Here is a 23,201-nt window from a genome sequence, read left to right as displayed (position 1 = left end):
ACGAAGTTTGGTGGGTCCTAAATAATAAAATAATAACGGCAGTCAATGTTACTTCAACCTATTCAATACTTGTTAACTTGAAAGTAAAAAATTGTTACTATCGCAATTAATTAACCACCAGCCAATAGGAATTGAGATACTTGCGGCCATTTTACTTTCCCTACGGTCGTACGGAGCGTAAAGCAACGAATCGCCAGGGATCGTCGTATGCTCATCAAGCTGCGATTTTCATCCTGAGATTCAATCGCGTTTCTGTAGATTATTGCACCCCGCAAGTAAGCAAGTACTGTGTTCATCAATTACCTAATAACCGAATATGGTTTTGGCTGAAAGAAACACGGACAATGTTCGAAATGGGCGAAGATCTCGAGGCCCCAGCCCCAATGGGCAGACGGAGTCGTCCAGCGAGGAGGACGGAGGTACGAAATATGTATCAACTGATTACTTTTATTTATAAGAACAATTATCAAATGATTATAAAATAAGAGTTTAATAGCTCAATCTTGTATAAATAGTTATAGGGTCCACCGTCTATCCGCTATCGATCGTTAACGAAAATTCGTCCTCGGATCTTCAAACAGCGCGCCCTGCCTTTTTAATAATACAATCGTGAATAGTCTGGTACATACTACTGATCGAAATAATTATTTTAATATATTAAGTTCGTAAAGAAATTCACATGTATCTTGGTCCGATGCTGGGCAATACTAGTGAGACAGGAAAAAAATGCAATCGTATGTATATGTATGTTAACGATCAGATGCCCTTAACGCTTTATTCTATATTCATCCGTTCGTCGCGTTCTTATCTCATTTACTTAATCGATTTTCACGACTTACCAAAGCAATATTCGGCTGAAGAAAGTTTTGTTAGAAGAAAGAAGGATAAATAAACCGACTATGCAGTTAATTAAATTTTACGTATAAAACTTAAATCTGTGACTTTGATATTTTGTTCGAATATAATATTGCAGCCATCTGTTGGTTATTGTTTAAACTATCATGTGGAGGATTGAATAAAACAAATTTTTTCGCATTTCATATTCTAAATTCTTTTCGTATCAAGGATTTTAAAACCCTTGATTATTGTTTATTGCATATTCGGCAGATCTACAGACCTTTCTTTCCCTGCAAGGATAGTTGCATTTTAATAATTTTATTTCGACTCAAAACTTGACCGTATGCTTTGTACGCCAACAATGATAGAAATTAAACTCTAGTGTCTCGCAGCGATTAATTCGATTACATGAATATTTATTCGGAATCATATGCGCTTGCACCTTTCTCTCACGTTGGAATATTTTAATTCCCAGTTTTCAGTGGGTGAAACGTTGTGCTTATTCACTATGATAAATATTGAGCGTGTGGATAATTTATATTAAATTTTTCAAGTTCCAGCAGAGAAAATACGTGTCGGTCGTGACTATCAAGTTATTGTTCCAGAATTTATCCCTCTCAATGGTGAGTAGTTCCTTATTTTCTCACATACTAGCATCATTTTACGCCTATTTGGTTTAGCAAAATCAACATCCCACAGGTTTTCAGCCATTTGATATCTCTCATTCTCAAAACATGTATAGAACATGTATAGAATTTTAATAAACACTCAAGAGGAGAGTTGAAATGATGTCATAATAATGTAGATATTAGGTGAACTATAGCAGCTAGCATCCAGTTTTTATTAATCTACCATATTTATTAAACAAGCTGAAAAATATTTATATTGTCCGAACTAACAAAGGCATTTTATTTTCAGAACGACGTTTGGACCAATGCCCGGACAGAGCACTACTTGTTTGGTCTCCAACAACTGATATACCTGATCAAAAATGTAAATCATCCTTTAATAATCGGTTATGAGACTGACGAAATTTTATCATTGAAATAAGCTGTTGGAATATTTATCTAAACTAATGAATCCTCAATGACTAACAGCACTTGATCATTTAAAGAGAATGCTATAGTCAGTCTTTACTCAGGGTAGCAACAGACCAGAAACACCGAAAAAATGGGAATAGTCAGGGAATTATGATGGTCCACATGAAAAAATGTACTTTTTTTTATAAATTGTTTTCAAATTTGAACTATGCTTCGTAGTGCTCGCTTTCGGAAATGGTATTGTATAGTTTCTATACATCTCCCTACCAATTTTTCGAGCTTTTGATTATAAAAGCTGGCTAACATTACCCAAGTTTTGTGGAAAAAGATCAGGGGATTCTGAATTTTTTGATGGTAAAAGCCAGGAACTTTTATTTTATCAAAATTGTCGCTACCCTCTTACTGACAGAGTAAAATGTTTGTTTTTGACTACCAATGAACCTTACGCATCATTGATGTTAAAATGTTGCAGTCAGTGCAATTCTATATTCAATGCCGAACAAAATATGCAAAAACATTTTTGTTTCATGCTAGAATAAGGTCAGAAAATGTATTCTTACAATAAGTGGTTAAACAGAAATAAATTTCTTGGTATCATTATTGTGTAAAATAACGTTTTTTTGGGTATTCGTATTCGGCCTTGTATGTAGAAGTGATGCGTAGGTTTCGATAGTTCTAAAAGTAAGTAACGTTAACGTCATATATAACTATAGCATCCTCTTAAAGTTGATTAGTGACCTTAAAAGCCAGGAAACTTGAATATTATTCCATTACTGGAAAACTAAGGAAATGTTTATTAAAAACCTAAAACTATATCCTCAAAGAAATTCTTTTAACACAATACAGTCGATCAAGCCACAAGAATTTTATTTCTTTGTTTCTAAAAGAATGCATCGCTTTCAGTAAATTAGATCAGATTTCCAAAATTCTTTCTTGTATAATTACTTAATATAATTGGTCATTTAAAACGAGTGATTGTTAGCTCTGATTCAGCTCATTGCAATGGTATTTCTTACATTTTAAGAGATTGTAATTTTTTGCATAACTTCATGAATCGATGTTTTATTCGCAGTGGATGAATACATTATATTGGCGAAAGAAAAATACGGCTATAACGGAGAACAAGCTTTAGGAATGCTTTTTTGGCATAAACATAATTTAGAGCGAGCTGTTCTGGACTTGGCGAATTTCACACCTTTCCCTGATGAATGGACCGTCGAAGATAAAGTTTTGTTTGAACAAGCCTTTCAATTTCACGGAAAAAGTTTTCATCGTATTCGTCAAATGGTATGTACACATTATAATTTAGTTACTAGATTATACGTTCAATTTTGCTTCTAGTAAAATTTATGCTGGTGACGCATTTACTTTATATCATTCAAATGACTTTCAATAAATATCTATTTTAGCTCTGTTTTAAACCAGACAACATGAATTTAAGGGATACATTAGGTGAAGAGGTTTTAATAATTGACTTTTCACTGTTTCACTTGTTAATTATTCATCAATGTTTTGTACCCAATGAATATAATGCTAATAAAACTTCATATTATTAGCTTCCAGACAAGTCTATTGCAAGTCTCGTGAAGTATTACTATAGTTGGAAGAAAACGAGAACTAGAACGTCGTTGATGGATAGACAAGCTCGAAAATTAAATAGCGGGGGAAAAGAAGGTGAAAACGGTAGTGAAAATGGAAGCGAGCTTGGTTCCAATACCGATAGTGAGTCAGAGGATAAAGTAAGTTGCCTCTTTTTCAATTATTTTATTGATCCAAGTATCTTATGCATGTGTGACCAGTATTCGATTCTAATTTATTATTCAGTATCCATTGAATGATACTGCCTAAGTATTGAAATTATGTTGATCTCATATTACGTGTTACTGTTTAGAAAATTATCAGAAATAATGTTAGATAATAATTTTTTTTTCATTTGAACTACCATTTGAAATACCGTACAAAATTCTGCTATTATCTCAACAATAGTCTATAGAATGTTGCTAAAAGAAAATGACGTTTTTGCCGACCATCGTAACTCTATTAGAAAACATCTCAATTCTGAATCTAAATATTGATCTAGCATTTCGGAACTAAGAGAAATCTAACTTTGCAATAGCTCGCCTGATCTATTAACGCATGTCTGTAACTTTTTATGTGGAATTTAATATTGGAAGCTTCCTTAAAGATAATTTTTTCGCCGCCTATTAATATTGTCAAATGATTGAAATAGCAAAGATGTATACATCAGTATACATCACGATCTGTTATCATTTCGTTTGCTGCAGGGTTCATACTATTGTTCTACTGATGAAATGTATCAGGTTTATTTCATGGGCTCATTCAAAAAATACGATATGAATTGGTTTTTTTTTTATTCGATTTACTTGAGAACTTTAAACTACTATTGTTTCCTACAAAACATTCTGTTTTGTTTGGAGCAATTTGCCGCACAAATGTTTTCGCGCATATACATATAGTGGGCTACAGTCTGGTTCGATAAGTTTATACATACCTATAATTTTATCTATGGATAAAGTGCGATGCGCTATATATGTGTTTTGACTTTTTCCGCAACCTTATCTCTTCTATCATACATTTTTTTTCTTCTCCATTGCATTTTAAACGAGTTCGAAAATGGTTATTGGATCACTCTACTAACTTATATATTAATGATAATAAAAATGTATCCACCACACGATAACATTTTAAAAGTATAATATAGAGAAATGAATGTGGTAGAAGAGGAAACTGAACAAACTAAATATAATTATCCAATTTAAAAAGTAAAAATTGCGAAAAGATGGTATCAGCTTTAATAATAGGTCATTGTGTATTGCTATTTCGAAAATTGAGCGAAAGTCATGTTCAGTACATGGAATGCAATGTAGTTATTGGCTTCTGCATGGTATTATCAATCATCTTTCGATAAATTCTGTTGAACCAACGAAGATCAACCTAGTTCATTAATTATAGCTACATGTACTACATCGGTCCTGAAGTTGGCTAGAAAAAGTATCCAATTGTGATTGCCATTATAGAGATACTGTGATCAGAAATAATAATATTTGTGGAGTTAAAAAAACTTCATAATAACGAGACATAAAAAAATTTGACAATAATTTTATTTGATACATTTTTTAGTCGAATTAAATTTAATCCTTCACTTTGCATATCCCATATGACTTGTTGTGAAATGTCATTTTAAACTTGAGAATTTAGGCCATCTTTTCGTTGCATAAAGATTAAATTAAAGTTAGGCTATAGTGTGAACGAATGTGGAACGTTCTAGAAGTGGACGATCCACCGCGGAATACGTCGTGGAAAAAACCAAGCTGTGCAGGGGAGCCAAGGCGGTGATGCCAAGGCCTCGTCCGACTCGGAAAACATGCCTCAGGTTCAGGTACCCAACCTAGCCTTACCCCACTTGAGTAGGCTAGTTCGCTTCGTATATTCCACAGTAGTCCTACCGAAATTTTATATCTACCCTATTCATATTGATCCTACAGTTTGCATTCTATCAAGTATTAACCCCGTCTAAAGAACGCGAGTAAACGAAATTTTCATAGCTTGCTTCAAATCACAGGCTTCATTTTTATTATTTTCAAACTTGGAACAGACAACGGATCATATTCCCAGCAAATGAATATGTCAGAATTTTTCACAATTATAAGCATACCTAAAAAAATGGATTCTTATATCAGACGAACTGTTAGCCATCTAGAAGGCCGCAAGCTTTTTGCTTTTTCTGCAAAGCGATATTTACTATACATTCCCAGGACTTTGACACTTGTACGCGGACCCCAGGAAAATACGGTCTTCTGTCAAAACCCTGTAGTTTCTGCAAAGTATTTAACTCTCTGAACCCAGTTAAAAAATTTGCATCTGTTACAAAATTCATTTCACGAAACATTCAACGGACATCGTTTTACCAAGTATAATCATTATCAAGACTTTGTAATACAAAAATAATTTTTTTTTTCCAATTCCTTCATCCATAGTAATTGAATTACGGAAGTCATTTGAGTGAAAAAGATTGAAATTTCTTAATCGATTATGTCCACATACGTAGCTGAAGGGCGTCAGATTCTAAACACACTGGATTTTGTATTATTTGATGAGTATATTGACATTAAATATCGCTCTTATTCGTTATTAGGTATGCTGATAATTGTTGGAAAATCTCATATTATTTCATAAGAGAAGAACCAGAAATTTCTCAAATACACTGCTTTTAAAATCAACACAATTACAATCATTGAATCTTCAATCTCTCCATAGTCTCAGTATATCAAATGGACAGAGATATCAATTTAATTTAGTGATTCTATATGGAACAACATCTTACTCTGTTTGATATCGACTAACACTGCAATGCAGTGATATTTCCTCGTAACGTAAGCATTGTTAAGCCGAAAAAATCTTGTATTTATAATCTAAAATTTTCGTATCGGTTCAAGTTTTCTCTCAAAAACATCTATTTGTACAGTCTGATTATCGAATGCAATTTTCGAAATTTTATGATGGGAATCTGTTCCAAATTTGTTTTAAAAGGGTTATTGTATTTTGTAGGGGGCGTGTAGCAACTGCGGTGTCGCTTGTCATAGCGTTCGTACAACGCCCAAGGGACATGCGTGTCATAGCTGCTATCTGCACTGGAGGTCAGTGAACTAAAACGTCAAATAATTATAAAAAATATGATTGAAACGACATTTCACTGTGTATCGCGGATAGTTTATTATTGTTTTTATTCTTGTAATTAACGAATTAAAATCAATCTGGATAGCACCGTTGCTTATCGCAGCTAGATGCAAATATACTGTAATCCACATCGAAGCCATACAATCCAAATGAGAATTGAAACGACATTAGCAGTATCACTCATTTTCATTTTTCAAGCTTCATTCCATTTCTCAGATCCATTTTCCAAGTATCATGTCATTCTGAACTTTACTACCCATTCTGTACCCTGTAATCTCACGCTGAGAAACTTAGAACAGGAAACGGATAGAAACCTTATAAATATTTCAATTAAAAATTGGCAGAGAGGCAAAAAGAGGGGAAAAAACATGATTCTGTGGTCATAAAGCAGAATGAAATCTTACTCGGGATACAATAGTTACATTTCTCCATCGTCTAGGCGTACTGGAGTTGCCAGGCCCCTGAGCTCTGTGCCAGGTCGTTCGAACAAAAGAAAACCACCACGAGGATTGGTCGTCAATCATGACGATCTAGCAGCATTAGCTGGCCAGCCAAACCAGGCAAACAACAGTCTGCAAGCCATTGACACCGAAATTGTTAGCCTGAAACGCCAAGTACGTTATAAATAAAATTTAAAAAACAGGAATTAAATAGCAAGACAAAACAAAACCAAAGCCCCATCGTGTGGATACATTTTTATAAGCTTTTAAATTAACTACAGTTCTTTAGTTACTTTTAACCTTTTAATTTCTTATATCCCCTGAGCGTTACACCTATATCATTTACCCATATGCATATTGCATCGAAATTTTGAATGATATGTGTTTTTCTCCAAGAAAGTAACAAACCAGTCATAACTATTGCTTGTTGCATGTTTTCATAACCAATGTTCTCTTCATTGCTAAGCATTCTTATGTTCTTGCATACCAACTGATATACTACATTAATTGCAAAGTTTGAGACAGATATTGTAAACACTTTTACTTGTGTACGATTAAATAGTTTATCAATATGCTATTTCGTTGATACCTACTTACTTATATATTTATTATACTGCACTGAATAGATCCCCAATTGGTTGTTTTGAATGCTTTAGTCATTTTATTCCGTATATTCCGTGCCTGTAAACACAAAGTAGTCCTCTATCATCCAGATATCTATATTGCTACTCAAAATAAATTAGTCAATTAGGACTTACGGTACATATTTTGTGTTTATCTAATTAGGCAAACAAATTCCTAAAAACAGCCTTCATTTACTCGTATCAGCCTTTGATATTATACATATGCACAAACGTACTCACTATTACCCTTTTTACCTTCAGTTTTTAACATTTGAATAATATCATATATAAAACTGATTTTCTGTTTTTCTGATAGATACAATCGAACAAACAGCAAGTAAGTGCTCTCAAACGGAAGACAACTGATGGTATCGATGACTTACGACCACCGGAAGTTTCCAGTCGTATTAATGCACGTTGGACAAATGACGAATTGTTACTAGCTGTTCAAGGAGTTAGGAAATATGGAAAAGACTTTTCTGCTATCGCCGACGTGATTGGTACTAAGACAGAAGCCCACCTAAGATCCTTCTTTGTTAATTATCGACGAAGATATAATTTGGATGCAGTTCTAAAAGAATATGAGGCAGAAAACGGACCCATCTTAATCGATGATGAAAAGGACGAAAAGGTTTGAGATAGAAATATTCCGCTGTATTCCTTCATTCGTACCTCGTTGTCGTCATGTGAATGTTAATGAAATGTTTATTATTCAATTTTCAGATGGAGGTCGATCAAGTGCAGAATAGTGAAAATGCGGAGACGTCTCAAAAAGCAAAAGCTACTGTCACGCCAGGACAAACGACTAAATAGCAAATGAGCACTGACAAAAATAACAAATTATTACATTAAACTCAAACTTGATGCAACATAATTATGTCATATTTAAAAAATTAGTAAAAATCATAATCAATTGATCACTTGATAGCCAACACAGGACTGTCATTCTTTTCTGACAGTTTAGTTACTACCATTATCAAGATATTTGTATATGTATAAGAAGGCCAATTGTAATATAAAAATAAAATGGTCACAATCTTCAATTTGTAAAGAAAAGAAAAAAAAAAAAAAAGTATTGAAACAAAAAAGGTGTAACAGAGAAAAATTTTATTGGATAATGGTATTTAGCTGTTCTGTCTGAATATGAAACGAAAATAATCAACCTGCAACAGTCAGGTAACAGGTAAAATCATTATGAAGTAAAATCACTTTTACCTAGAAAATTCTGGAATCACGATATCATTTATAACTAATTCGTATGAGTAGGTTAGGCTGTATTGATCAAGCCAATATATAAAAATAGGTATATGTAATCACGATGTAGTTGTGCAGAGTAATCTGCAACATGTTGTAGACATTTATCATTTTGTATAAGATGTTAAATTTTAAGGGTCAGATGCAGTTGAAGTTGCGTTTACGGGTGCGACGTACGAATTATATTTGGAAACGGTTTATTGCCGACATTTCATAAACATTTCGTAACACAAAGAAACTAGTAATCTGCACGTTTCTGCTATTTTTTCCCTGTTATCTTTACTTGGCCTACTCTGCGAATTACTCTGTATAACTATATTACACAGCAATTTTTAACTTTAGGACTTGACGCCAAGTCACTTTAGTTTAGAGTGATTGTTGAGATAAGTAAAAAATGATATCTACAATAATTAAGTATCATAAAGTTTGTATTTCTTAATCTATATGCTAGTTACAATATTTCTTATTTGCAGAGCATACTGAATGTGCAAAATGCATCGTTGTGTAAAAAAAAGCATTTTATTTATAATAAATGATAAGCCAAGAAATCTTAACATTGTGCATTTATATCAGTTGCATGTGAGTTACTTCTTCATGATCATGATAAGCATATTTCAAACTACTTCTCTCTAAACAGATTACTAATTCACCATTTACAATTCACCGTTTTTTGGTGATTCATTAAACATTAATTCTACTATAAAAAATGTTAATAAAAATGCAAATAAAACATTCATTCAACTCCGTTAACATCTTTAGTCCGTTTGTACAGTTTAACTTGCACCGATCATGCTTTTACATTTAGGATATACCTTGATAGCATTCAAATTATGTAAGCTGTCATTCTTTTGAGTCAAATAATTGGTGAAGTACAGTGTGTAATTTTGATTATTGACATTCTTGCTTTCTTTCTTTAAAATTTATTTATAACTTGCCATTTCTTATACATTGTTGTGAAATTTCAACACTTCTCTGATTCTAGAATTGAATTGCATGATTTGTGAATAAGATTTCTTTTAGCTACCATACAATCATTGTAATTGAGATCTAGTATAGTTTTCAGATCAGAATACTCTGGACTAACATCACTTTGAATATGATTTCTGGTCCGTATTACATTATAAGAGTCTGTCATAATAATATCTTCACCTATGTTTAAATTATCTACCGATTGGTTCTTCTGTATATGTGAAATACTAAAATGTATAATGTTTAAAAGTTTCATTTCCTCTGCAAACGTTGCCTCATCTTCATGATCAAATGGACTTTCAACTAATACTTTGAAATCTTTTGGACAGTTTATGAATGTCAAGATCTCTAAAAAAAAATTGACTATCTCAGATATCGAAAAAGTAGCATGCTTAGTCTTATTCATAATAATCTCATTTAAAATTTTATAATACAGAGTCTCACCAAATAGCTGTATACGGTGATCAGCAATATTACTATCAAAGAATTTTGCAATATTAGATCTGGCTAATTCCCTTATGTCTGATATCTCGTCCTTCAGAAAATTTAAATACAGCCTTAGGATTTTTAATTTATTACCATTTTCAATTTTTGGAAAATGCAACAACAAACACGATGTACAATCAATTGCTATTTTGCGGACAATTTCATCACTGTCAACAGATTTGGCGAAGCAGTAAAGTTCTAAATCATTGATTGCGGCACTGTCAAAGTCGAGTGTATTAATTAGAAAATGACAAAATAATTCCAACTTCCAATATTTTCTATCTTCTTTAATCTTCTGCTTTAATTGATGCACCTTATTCTTAACTTCATGATTATGTAATGAGAACTGTGAAAAACATAGCACTGCTGGTTCATCTCCAATTCTGACTGGAATGGTAGAGAAAATTGAAGAATTTCTAATAGATTCGCTTAAGTAACGAATCGTTGCATCTAATAGAGCCTCGTTACAATCAGGAAACACTTGCAGAATATTGTTCAGAACAATATATTGAATGGGTACGTCGTATTTCAAGTTGTTTAAAAGAGTCACGCTCTGATCAGTGCACTGCGATTTGAGAATTTTAACTAATTTTTCGTGGTCAATGTTACGTGTACGATTCACGTAGTTTACATAGAGTCGAGTTGATGTGACAATAAATTCACTAAATCCTGGCTTATTGCTTTCTGATTTTAAGATAAGGTCTACATCCTGTCCAATTTCATTGAATAAAAAAATATCATTGTAACTTTCTAAGTCTTCAAACGCCAGTAAAGACATTGCTTCAACGACATAACATAAGTTTATTTTCATTTCACCTTGGTACAGATCATTCCAGGATTTCTTTATTGCAGAAATTCGTGACGAACTCTGTGCTGCATTTTTTGGTACTGTGTGTTCGGACAAAGTGTTTTGAATTGAGAGATCATCAGCCGTAAAATTTGTCTGGGATTGTGGAGAATGCTGCTGTTGATAATAAGTATCAAGCTTATTAGTAGTACAGTGTGGATTGATACTTTTGCTTTCCATCTGCAATTTGTCGCTGACGTATTTTATTGCACACATGTAACCATGAAGATCATTTGGATGATGAATCTTTTCCACAACCTGTTTCAACTTGAGGCATTCTCGACTTATCCCAGGAAATGTAACTAGTGCGGCATAAGCTTTAGCTGCTAAGATTCTTACATTAGCAATCGGACTACGGAACAGTAATTCTAGATTCTGCTTCACACTAGAAATGTATGTTTTTGATGAATAATCTATCAAGTCAGATCCACCCGCAGACATCCTGGACAAAAGAATTATGCTCGGTACAATTGCTGAATGACTCTTCAGTGTATTGTCCAAATTATTGTCCCAGGAAACAGCATTTTTCAACTCCGAAAGTACATGATTTGCTAACTCTGGATAGTGGGTGATAAAATGATCTACTGAGTAACCATTTCCAAAGTCCAACGTTTGACTCCCGTTACACGGGCCAGATATCCTCGGAACTATTGCGCCAAATAATTGAAGACTGGCATTCCTGAATAAAAAAATTAAATAGTTGCTGAAAAGTTAATAACGTCATGTTCGTACTTATAAATGACCTGTATGTGTACTCCACATAAGTGTTTTATCTTCAATACACTGTAGGATAAAATCGTTATGGATGGACTGTACATTTAAAAGTCGGTGGAAATAAAATGTCTATTTTTATAATTAGCTGAATGAAATTCAATCGAGTTGTTGTTCAGTACAGTAAAAATAAGCGACTAAAAAAATATAAATACTGATGTGCTCTTTCACCGATGACCATACTCTATTTAATTTGTAATGGTAATAATTTGCTCACCTAACAGTCCATATTTGAGATTGAAGATTTTTGAAACATTCCATAGTGATTCTTTCCAAGTAGGGAACAACTTGAGCATGCAAATCGCTGTCGGAAACTAGTCTCTGAATAAAATGCAATTGTTTTGCACGTGGTAAGTCTTGATAAACCTCGTTTTTATCCTCCTTTGATGCAGTACAATTCGGGTTTCCTTGACAATTTCCTGGAACCTCTTGTGTTCCCTCCAACAAATTTAGTAAACTTCTAATTGCAATCTGTACTAGTGGTTTACCATGCCTATTATCATTTGCCACAATTCGATGAAACATTATCGCCAAACCGGCGCTCCGTCTTGTTAAATTTGGATTATTCTTGTGACCATATATTAAATTAGTCAGCCATTCTTCTGGTAAAATACTGTATTCTATCACGTTTACCAATTTTCTACAAACAATATTACTTTTTGTAGATTCACTGTAGATGTAGGCATACAAAGGAAGATCAAATCATTTTAAACAAGTATAGATTTCCATTTAATGTAACAATAACATAGTTTACACGAGAAAATATATTTTTTATTGACATACCTAGTTAAATGACCAATTGCTATACCGGCAGCTTCGATGGCACCTTTATGACGACATTTTGTTAATACCAAAGTAATCACATTTGCAGAACGTTCCACTGTCTTATATGAGTAAGTTAACATCCCGATTTCACTAGCTAATTCGCACAGTACCTACAAGTTAGTACAAAAAATAAAACGTACTTGAACCCAAGAGTAAACAAATAAAAACTAGACATATAACGGCAGTATTACCTTCAGTGATATCCAAATGCAAGTAATAACCACCTGATGCGCTGGTGAAAGGATGGTATCGTCATAGTCATCGGAAAGTTCACTGTCTTTTACAGTTGTGTCAATTGCTAATCCCATTTCTGCAAAAGTAGATGAAAAATCTGCCAAATAAAATTATCAATTAGTTAAATAATCCTTATTTACAACAGTGCTAATTGCAAAGCAACAATACAATATGGAATCATAATATTTTTGTTAGATTATGTATCATCAAATTAATGCGTGATGGTCAGAAGACTTCGAATTACATTGTAGAAGGCAATAAAACAAAATCAGCAAACATTTCTGAATCTTCTCGTTTATGGATATGCACTTACCATGGTTACTTGATTTTGAAGACAGTAACGATAGTAAAAACTGTACAGCATCTTCTAAAAGTTCCAATAAGTTTTCAGCAAACTCTGGGGTGATCAACTCTGTTTCTAAGTCATTTCGAAAGCCAACATTCAATATCGCGGTTAGAGTACCATGAAATGGTGAATTTTGCATTGCAGCTCTTAGAACATCTTGTTTTATGTGAGCCAGTTGGTTATGAGCTTCGTGTAAAAGATATTCAGTGTATTTCGTGTGCATCGTCAACGACTTGTAAAATTCACAACGTTCATGCAACATCGATTCTCGTTTTTTTATCGCAATTATTTCATGGAACGGACACCACTTTGAAAGTATTTTAATAAGCGTTGAACCACTTTCAGTTTCATAGAACTTAGACGAGTTGCACTTCATTATTGCCGTATCTAATATTATCTGTAAAAATTTTGAGTCTCAGTACCTGGAGTCACGATTTTGGATGAAGTCAAAGAACATCACCTTTAACTCAGAATCATTTAAAGAACTCCTTTGGAAATGTTCTAAAATAATTTGGGCAGATATTTCTCTAACATCAGTTGCAGGATCCAATATCAGTTTAAGCAGCCACAACAGACTCAATTTATTTGTAAAGGTCCATTTACCAAGCGTTTCCAACTGTTGTTTCATTTTGAACCCATTTCTCAAATCATCTCTATGTCGAGGATCGTTGATTAACTCATTGCTTATTTCTCTCTCGTTCATATAAAATAAAATTATTTCGTACAACTTTACTCCCAATACTTTCCGTTGATAACACGAACCGATCTCAAAACAATCCAAAAAAAATTGGTGTAGCCAATAAAAAATAGGAAATACATTAATATTATAATGTTGCTGAGTAAAACAAGATTTTAATAAGTTGGACAAAAAAATTTTAAAATATTTGATGATTCCACGTCTCAAAAACGTTGAATTAGAGGTGGCATTATAGAACAAAAAATGCTTTATGACGAGAAAATGATTTTCCACATTGTCATTTTGAAAACAAATGAGCTTTTGGCAGTGTATCGCAAAGCTGTTCAATCTCAAATATTCATCGCAGTGATCAATTAAAGTGTGTACAGTTCCAACTCCCTGTAGTTTACGAGTTTGAGAAAAAATTCTTTCTAGATGTGACCGAAAGAGAATATTATGTGTATTTTTGCTCAGATCCCATAGAAATGATAAGATCGTAGGGTTCTTTTTGACTGTAGGCTCAAGCCATTGAGTACAAAGCCAATGAAGAGCTTGATCATTTTTTCTGAAAATTAGTTCCATATCAGTTACCAAAACTAAATAATGATTATTGAGGAAACTTACTGTGGCCCAGATTCCCATTGACGAACCATATGGCTTATGGGATATCCAAAAGCATCTTTCCATCGCGTTTCACCAAGTTTATTTGAGATTATGTTATACAGTCTAGTACCAGAACTGCGCAAATAATTTTTTGTCAAGCATGTAAACGTACGTAAGATAAAATCTCCTTGGACCATTACTTTAATATTGTCCCATACGTCAAATATCTCAGATAAAATGACATACTTAGTCTCATTTAGCCAAGATATATTATCAAGGCAATCTTTAAATAGAAACTGCAGGAATCCTTCGTACTTTTGGTTCATTATTCTTAAATATTGATTGAAAATTGAGGTAGAATTTTGTTTGCTGACTTCTTTTATCGAGTTATTCCAATTGGAGAAGATGATGATTTCCAATTTTTTCTCAAAGATAAAATCATTCTTTTCCCAAAAATTAGTCTGCGATGTTCTCTGGAGCCATGCGTATAATACCTTGTAAGCAAGGTATGTATATTTTGTATATTGTGTACAATTTTTATACAATGCTTCAAAAGGTAATTCACATATTCCTCCAGTATAAATCGACTTCTGATTGACTTGCAAGTATCCATGGGTAATTAGCAATTTGAACAAATCTATATCTTCAATGTCATAGTCTGCATTGAAGGAATGTAAGGGATTTGTATCCAATTGCAAATAAGTTTGCAAAACCCTTTTGAATTCACCAATGTCATATTGCTCATAAAGCAGCACTAAGAACGCATGAGAGACAAGTAAAATTTGCTCTTTGCCATAGTCCCGATTGTTTGCCAAAATTTCCAATAGTTCCATTAAAACCGGCTGCCACATAGCTCGATTATCTGGTACCTTTTCTTTCAGCTTACAAATTGGAGTTGACCCGCAAGTTATCAATTTCTGTAAGAAAAAAAAGTCTTTGGGAAAGATATCAAAATCTTTACCTTGAACGAGGAAATTTCGTGTTCATAAATTTGCTTGAAGATTTATTTTCGACCCGGATACATTTTTTTTCTAAACACACGAAAGCTAATTTATTATCATCACTAATTGGCACATGTAAGTATGATACATCAAATGTATTATGTTTGAAACAAGTGTCTAACTTACAATTATCATTATGCTGACACAAATGAGAATGAAAAAAAAATGTGAAATTAATAGTGAAATGAACAAACACTAATTCAATTTCGAGCTTAAAACATTTATTTCCAAATCAACAGTGAATCATTTTTCTTGCCATTCATCCTTCAATGCACCTAACACCTCATAATATGAAAATGATAAATGATGCATTTTTGTGAGGGTTAAATACATCAACAATTTGTGTGATTTATACATCAGAAAAAAAAAATAGAAAAACGAATGATATAATGTCAATTCGATCCCACATTTCATAATGGCATCGAACTAATACTAACTCTAAAAATTTGTAGACTTCCATCTCTTTTGCTTTCTTTTAATTCCATCAAAATTTTTTCGATATCCATGGCAAATTACACCACTGAATCTGAAATCAACATATCATTAAACACATGATTCACTTCGCCATTATATTGTGTAAAAAAATGACTTTAAAATCTTTTCTGAACACAGATCACATTACAATCACAGATTGATTAAATCACAGAAACATAAGTGATCTAAACATTTATAATTCTGATGCATTACGCGAACGAAAATTTAATAACGATATTATATTTTCTCAGACTTACTTGGATACCCCTTTTGAGCTGAATTCTGAATCCTGGAAAAAGGGAAGTAGCTTGTAAGTATATCATACCTCGATAAACTGGCTTGCAGTATGGCTACTCTGTGCTATCTGTAATTAACTGTACCTGTTAGAACTATACTTTAATTAGTTTTATCAACATCATTGTATGAAAGGCAAAACAAAAAAAATAAGATGTTACTCGATAATTTGCCTTAAGGGGGTACATCCAATTAGAGAATTTTTATCTGAAAAACTGTTTATTCGATTCGATCCATTTCTTTTCATTTCTAAGTTTAGATATTAAGGTATATTCGTTAATTTTATCATCAAAATTTATCCACTTGTAGCGTTGTTACAGTGGTCGGCGTAAAACATGTTCCGTACTGATACGGTTTGCGGTGCCTAGGATTTTGGACAGTTGGTTGATCTAATATAAACAATTCCAGCGAGATCTTGAAATATAATATATTCAGCCGTTTGGTACGTATGGATTTTTTTTTTGGACCTCAACTTGACGCTTTTTTTGGACCATAAAAAAAATAATAATAAAATTTTTTAAAAACTCATGTGCAGCGAACGAGGCAAAATGTACGAAAACATTGTATCCAAATGTGGTAAAAGTTGCTTCTATCGTTTTCGAGATATCCTTAGCACGGACCTGGAAACGTAGTTTGAAAATAATCGAGTTTAAAGTTCGGCGAATCGGCCGCAACTTCTACAATTCTTGAAATTTGAATATGCAATTTGCACAAAATATTCTTCATACTTCAAACTCTTAAAAACCCGAATAAAAAGAAACTCGATTTTTAAAATATTCGATTTGGATGTGCCCCCTTAATGTATGAGAATAAAATATTTGAGTAAGTATAATTATAACTATCACAAAATTCTGTTTAAAAAAATAAATTCAATATTTCAATACGGATTAAATTCTCCACAATAGTTAGAGTTGATTTTTAAACCAAGTTTTTATTAACACTGTTAAATAGCTTCGACTATGTACAATACTTTGAATCAATATTAGTGTACGTTAAACAACTAACTAAAATTATTTAGTTTTCTCTGAATCCGGCGTTGTAGGGACGTACCCCTCTTTTTCAATCTGCTCCTTGAATTTAAGGTAATTTCGTTTACGGTCAAAATGTTTCACCTGAAATCAATAAGCAAATTAGTAGTATAAGTAAGGAAATTACCCCTAATAGTTCATATTGATTAGATATAACTTTGCATTCCGATTAGAATCAGATCAGATCAGATCAGATCAGATGGTTACTGATATTACAAAGGAAATAGGGTCAAACGACACTAGGTGACCAAAACAGATACACTTGACCTTTAATTCAAGTTCATAGAAATGATTTTAAACGAATATGCAAGTTTTAATAACACACCCATTGAGCAGGGCAAAATTTCTCGTATTGTTCACGGAACTTTTTACATTCCGAGTCAGATTTTGAGTTATCTAGACATTGCCAGTACTCGTCCCGATATCCCCAACAAGTCAGACGGTCCTCTTTGTTTGGAAAAGACATTCTGAAATATAACACGGTATTAATATCATGTAAACTCAAGAAACCAGCTTACAGTGTGCAACCAACATGTACAAAGATGATTAGTCTTATATGATTTCGTACAAACGGAAATAACTGTTCACTCTCTCTGGGCTAGTCTAAGAAAATTTTTAATTATTTCAAGTGGCGAATAACTACTTTCTAATTGATAGATGCAGTTTTGAAAAGCGCTGTATAATATTACATATTTTAATATATAAACCAATTTTTGCATGTATTTGAAAATTTAAAAACTAAATCTGCTGTGACATGTATAAGATAGATTTTAGGATATTAAACGATGATAAGTAATGAAAATTTCATAAATTAAATATGTCTATTTCACGTTTGCAAATATAATTACTTACCTATGCTATGGGAAAAAAAAAGAATATTTCACAACCACTTGAATACTAAGTAAATCTGAATAAAGAGCACATAATTGAAACAAATGTGATATGTAATTGTGAAAAAAAAAATTCCAAATGACAAATGGTATTGGTCAAAATTTAGACAATATTGAATAACTTTGTTTCTTCTGCGTTTATTAGACTAGTTCCGACGGACAGTAAGTCTGGACTAACTTTAAAACTTTATTTATATATTTGGAAGGTTGTATGAAAAGCATACAACATGTTTAATACAAAATCAACTCATGTTGTACGAATTTGAACGAATGAAAAGCTCTTCCGACGCCTACACAACCTCGAGCTATTATTAGTCCAGAAAATTTTCAATCTATCAACGAAACAGCCTGCCTGCGATGTATGAATGAGTAAAAAAAATTTACTCCCGTATACAGAGTGTATTCTCTGACTTTGTTCGTCACAATCCGAAATGACAAACTGAAATTTGAGGCTGTTAAACAAAACACGTACTTAAGCCAGGCCTTGATATTATATCCAAATATTCAATTATTTTGGTTATTCATAAGAATATCTTATAGAATCTTAAGAGAAAGTAATATTAGACAGCTTGAAGGAGAAGAAATAGTATTGCATAGCAAGAAAATTTTTCCAATGCTATTATTTCAGATTTTCCAACAATCACAATCTATTGTCGGAAGGTAAAAAAATTATACGAAACAATAACCAAAATATTATTATATAGGTATGTATGTACATCTTGAGGGCACGTGGTAAGTTATAATAAGATTTGGTTAAAAATTATGCGGCAACAGTAATGAGCTATGCAAATATTGTTTAAATGCATCATTTTGTGACAGAGGTTCGGATGCAAAGCATGGAACTCATCTGAACATTAAGCCGGTTACCCAGAGACTATATTTACTGATTTCGAAAATAGAACAGTATTTGAAGAGTTTCAAAATAGTTTCGATTACGCAAGACAAGCGAAATTCGCCGTGAATTGGGTGGCATTGTTGATATTCGTGACAGGTTAGGAAATTTTCAACTTTTTACGTTACTGGTGTCAGCATTTAAAACGTGTGAATATCAAATATGTGAAATACTGTAGACCGATAGTATTTGAATGTGGCAAGATTTTACCGCGATAGCTCAAAATAAAGAGATATCGAATAAACGGACGAGAAAAAATTGTTGACATTTATTTAGGTTATGTATGCGAGGCCATCACAGTCCGATGCCAAGAATAATTCAGTCAGAGAAGTACTGACATCTGAATTCAAACTATTGTTAAAACGTAATAATTCGCAAGAATAGTTTATTATTTTTACTGTCTTATTGTTTACCGTGAAAATGAAGATATTTCAAAATTTCATTTACCTATGCGTATTATATCGCGCAGGCCTTGAGTACAGACGACAAGAGTATTCGTCCGAAACAGTAAGATGATTATTCTTGAATATAAATTGAGAGAAAGAATAAAGTGAAAAAATTGAGAAATTTGGTGAGAAATTTGAAATCAGAATATAATGTTTAAAGATTTTTTTTCACCTTTCAGGAGTAGCAATAGCAGAAAAGATCACATTTCTCCCCCTCCTTGCTCTTCGACCCTGAGCATGATTGGTGTTGCAGAAAATCCAATATGGTGTCCGTCGTTTAGTGATGTATGTCGGATGTCCGTATTTTGTTAAAAAATTCATATAAACGAGGTTTATTACTACCAGTAACTATGAAAATTCGACTGAAACCACCGTGTTGTAAATAAAATTAACTATGGCCATTAGTATGCTTGACTGAAGAGTGTTAAAAACGTGTGTCAAAGAGGCGGTAGCTAGGTCATCGTGTATATCAGATTGGAAAGAGAAGAAAAGAGAAATAGAAAAATATTTTATCTAAAATTAAGAAGAAAAATTTATAAATTACAAGGTAAACCAAAAAAAAGGAGAAAATCACAGAAACCACAAACCTTTCAAAGTAACATGAATAAGTCTACGAGCATAGAAAATAACATGGAAATAGCTAATCATGAAGCACAGATGGGCCATGTCAAAATAAAAAAAGATAATCTGACAATAGATACTGTATCGCAAGACGTTGAGTCTCGTCTTACATTGAAAACGGACAATCTTAACGAGGAACGACAAGCAAATGGCTTGCATCAAGTAAATGGAGTTTTAGACTCGCCAAAAAAATCCTCGGAACTATCAAGCATCGTGTCAGTACCCCAAGGTGTTGCGTCTAGTCATAAAAGTCAACTTGGTAAGTTTCTACGCTTCATAGTTGAGCATTTTTAATACCTTTTTCATATACCAGCAATAACGTATAAGAAACCTTTGCCAGGTTGGAAAATTCCTTACTTTTTATTAGTTATAACAATTCTACATGACTCACCAAAAAAGTTCTCTGTCGGATATTCAAATTCTTTCAGATTTTTAACGTAGAATCAGAGTCCAGCTATTTGAGGTGTTTGAAGTGTGGTATCACAGAACTGATTATAGAGTTTTTACAAGAATCCATTTCAATCTTTCGTTAGTTTTTTTAATTCATGTTCGATTTGAAATTTTTGGTGATTGGGATTGTTTTGACGTGCTAATCAGAAAGCACTTTCCGACAATAGTATAATCATTTTAAGAGAAATTTCAAATGTAATCAAAGTTTTACGAAAGAATGAAATAAATTCTTGCAAAAATCCATGCTCAAAACACATTAATTCTGTTATATATCATGTTGGATTACTTTTTCAACTAGTATTTTCCAATCTTTAACTAGAACGAATATTTTGTCATCGCACTGTAATTGAATTGGCTAAAAACTTGTTTCTGTATTGTTACAGACAATGTCGAGGAAACAGCGTCCATGGAAAGTAAAAACAGCGATATTATGTATGTTAGTTACACGAGTGAACTCCAAATGCCAGATATTATGAAATTAATTCAGAAAGACCTGAGCGAACCTTACTCAATATATACCTATAGGTATTTTATACATAATTGGCCCAAACTGTGCTTTCTGGTACGTATTCATAGTGACGATGAATCAAGATCACTACAACGAATCCCTACCAATAGTATTATTTGAGAAAAATAGATAATATATATATACATATAAAATCCTAATTTATCTCATTCTCAGTAACACTTCCAGTTCGTAATTGAGAGAAATATACCTTTCTAAAGTATTTAGAATTTGAAATGTTATTATTTGAAAGGTGGATACATGAAAAATGATACAAATTGTACACCTGCAAATACTTTAACTAAAGTTATGTGTAATCTGAATAGTATTTTCAGAAAATGAGCTTTAGCATGAGGGCAAAGACCTTCTTTGAAACAGATTTTTGTACACACTTTTCACGACTATTTAAATTCTCGCAACAGATACGGTTCAAACTATTCAGGCCGACACATCAAAATTGAAAAACTATTAAACGTATAAAAATCATGACTTATTTGTGTTTGCGTAGAATCGATTATTAGCAAGACAAAAAGATATAATTCTGAGGAATATGTGCTCAATCTAGCTTAAAATATTTGGCTTTCCTACTCTGAAAATGAGATGAAGATGCTTGTTAACTCTAAAAGCAAAGTAGGAGAATCAATGCAGGGGATTTAATTTGTAACTTATTATAACATTACATTTCACTACCTACAAAAGTTGAATAATTTACGTCCGTGACATAATGGTTCCGTGTTTTCTTTCTTTTCAAAGGCTATGCACGAAGAGGAGTGTGTTGGGGCAATTGTTTGCAAGCTAGATATCCACAGAAAAGTGATAAAGCGCGGATACATTGCAATGCTTGCGGTAGACGTGAAATACCGTAAGCGCAAAATTGGTTCCAACCTTGTGAGACGGGCGATTCAAGCAATGGTAGCTGATGACGCTGACGAAGTAGTTTTAGAAACGGAAATAACTAATCGACCAGCGCTTCGATTGTATGAAAATTTAGGTTTTGTTCGAGACAAACGATTATTTCGATATTATTTAAACGGTGTAGATGCCTTGCGATTGAAACTTTGGCTGAGATGAAATTCAACCACAACTTTATGCCTATAGGAACTCAAAATAACTGCATAATTGAATCGAGCAAACTTTGCACGATTCGAATTGACGCTAAACGTCAACACCAGACAGGTTGAAAATTTTGTATCATATTATTTCTTGTTGAACAAACATCATAATGTACAATTTAATTGCTTGAATTTCGTAATGCATCTCTACATTATAACAGATATTAAAAATTTACCATAATCATTGCACAATCTCAAAGATTGACATTGAATTAGAAAAATTGAATTAAATAACCAATAGGCAAAAACCTCTCTGATGTTAACGTTGTATCATAATATTACAGATTCAAAGTTACAGTCTGACTTGACAAAAGATAAAAATTAAGTCTATAAAATAAGACTGTGACAGTCGTACTGAAACTAATCTATTGTATTTATATTTTCTTGCGTCAAGGTATAATAGTTTGAATTAAGTATGCAACCAAATATCTGTTGTCAGTTGGAACTCAGAAGTGAAGAAATAACGGAACAGGAGAAATTTTTCAAGTTAATAATCACATGGTTGAAAGAGAAGGTCCGATATTTATATATTATATGATAAAATATAAAAATTATCGTTTATGGAATGAAAATTCCAAAGTTAAGTGCGCATTAATTCTGTGAATGGAATGTACAGATTGCTGTTTATCAATGATACACACATTTGTATGAAAAGTTTCACAAAAAGATTGTAATGTAACTATTTAAACAGAGACAGGAGAAGAAATGAAAGGGAAAACAAGAAAAAATGTAAAAAATGTTAATAAAAATGCGTAAATGTTTTTACATACGTATACACTTGCTTTATAATCTGACAAGGTATTACATACAATTGTCTGTTGGTTCTCTGGCATCAAAAA

At 32.7% G+C, this 23,201-nt stretch overlaps 3 protein-coding genes and 1 long non-coding RNA gene across 6 annotated transcripts; 2 read left to right on the top strand and 2 right to left on the bottom strand.

The window, feature by feature from the left end:
- Window positions 1-177: 177 nt before the first annotated feature.
- On the top strand, window positions 178-8,827 carry LOC124412903 (REST corepressor). 3 transcript variants are annotated; one of them, XM_046893112.1, is made up of 10 exons: window positions 178-419; window positions 1,398-1,460; window positions 1,756-1,830; window positions 2,950-3,164; window positions 3,434-3,616; window positions 5,167-5,277; window positions 6,447-6,535; window positions 7,015-7,189; window positions 7,955-8,269; window positions 8,362-8,827. In XM_046893112.1, the coding sequence occupies exons 1-10, from the start codon at window positions 317-319 to the stop codon at window positions 8,449-8,451; spliced, it is 1,419 nt and encodes a 472-aa protein (XP_046749068.1). In that variant the 5' UTR covers window positions 178-316; the 3' UTR covers window positions 8,452-8,827. The 3 variants fall into 3 exon arrangements, with proteins under 3 accessions (XP_046749068.1, XP_046749067.1, XP_046749069.1); XM_046893111.1 differs by having other exon boundaries at window positions 1,392-1,460; XM_046893113.1 differs by lacking the exons at window positions 6,447-6,535; window positions 7,015-7,189 and having other exon boundaries at window positions 1,392-1,460.
- On the bottom strand, window positions 6,570-7,955 carry LOC124412909. Its single transcript, XR_006929833.1, has 3 exons — window positions 7,879-7,955; window positions 6,980-7,177; window positions 6,570-6,864 (listed from the first exon to the last, which is right to left on the bottom strand). It is a non-coding gene; the product is annotated as an uncharacterized LOC124412909 (long non-coding RNA).
- A 343-nt stretch (window positions 8,828-9,170) lies between the features above and the next one.
- Window positions 9,171-17,819, bottom strand: LOC124412899. The gene is made up of 11 exons (XM_046893099.1): window positions 17,772-17,819; window positions 17,469-17,530; window positions 16,382-16,413; window positions 16,088-16,176; window positions 14,671-15,566; window positions 13,831-14,611; window positions 13,338-13,767; window positions 12,982-13,121; window positions 12,749-12,900; window positions 12,183-12,605; window positions 9,171-11,873 (listed from the first exon to the last, which is right to left on the bottom strand). The coding sequence occupies exons 4-11, from the start codon at window positions 16,154-16,156 to the stop codon at window positions 9,854-9,856; spliced, it is 4,911 nt and encodes a 1,636-aa protein (XP_046749055.1). The 5' UTR covers window positions 16,157-16,176; window positions 16,382-16,413; window positions 17,469-17,530; window positions 17,772-17,819; the 3' UTR covers window positions 9,171-9,853.
- Window positions 17,820-19,663: 1,844 nt separating this feature from the next.
- Window positions 19,664-23,135, top strand: LOC124412905 (N-alpha-acetyltransferase 30). The gene is made up of 3 exons (XM_046893114.1): window positions 19,664-20,554; window positions 21,129-21,307; window positions 22,004-23,135. Exons 1-3 carry the CDS (start codon window positions 20,275-20,277, stop codon window positions 22,319-22,321), a joined length of 777 nt encoding a protein of 258 aa, XP_046749070.1. The 5' UTR covers window positions 19,664-20,274; the 3' UTR covers window positions 22,322-23,135.
- Window positions 23,136-23,201: the final 66 nt, after the last annotated feature.

Source organism: Diprion similis, chromosome 12, assembly GCF_021155765.1.
Source record: "Diprion similis isolate iyDipSimi1 chromosome 12, iyDipSimi1.1, whole genome shotgun sequence".
Lineage (NCBI taxonomy): Eukaryota > Metazoa > Arthropoda > Insecta > Hymenoptera > Diprionidae > Diprion > Diprion similis.
This window is presented reverse-complemented; position numbering and strand designations above follow the sequence as displayed.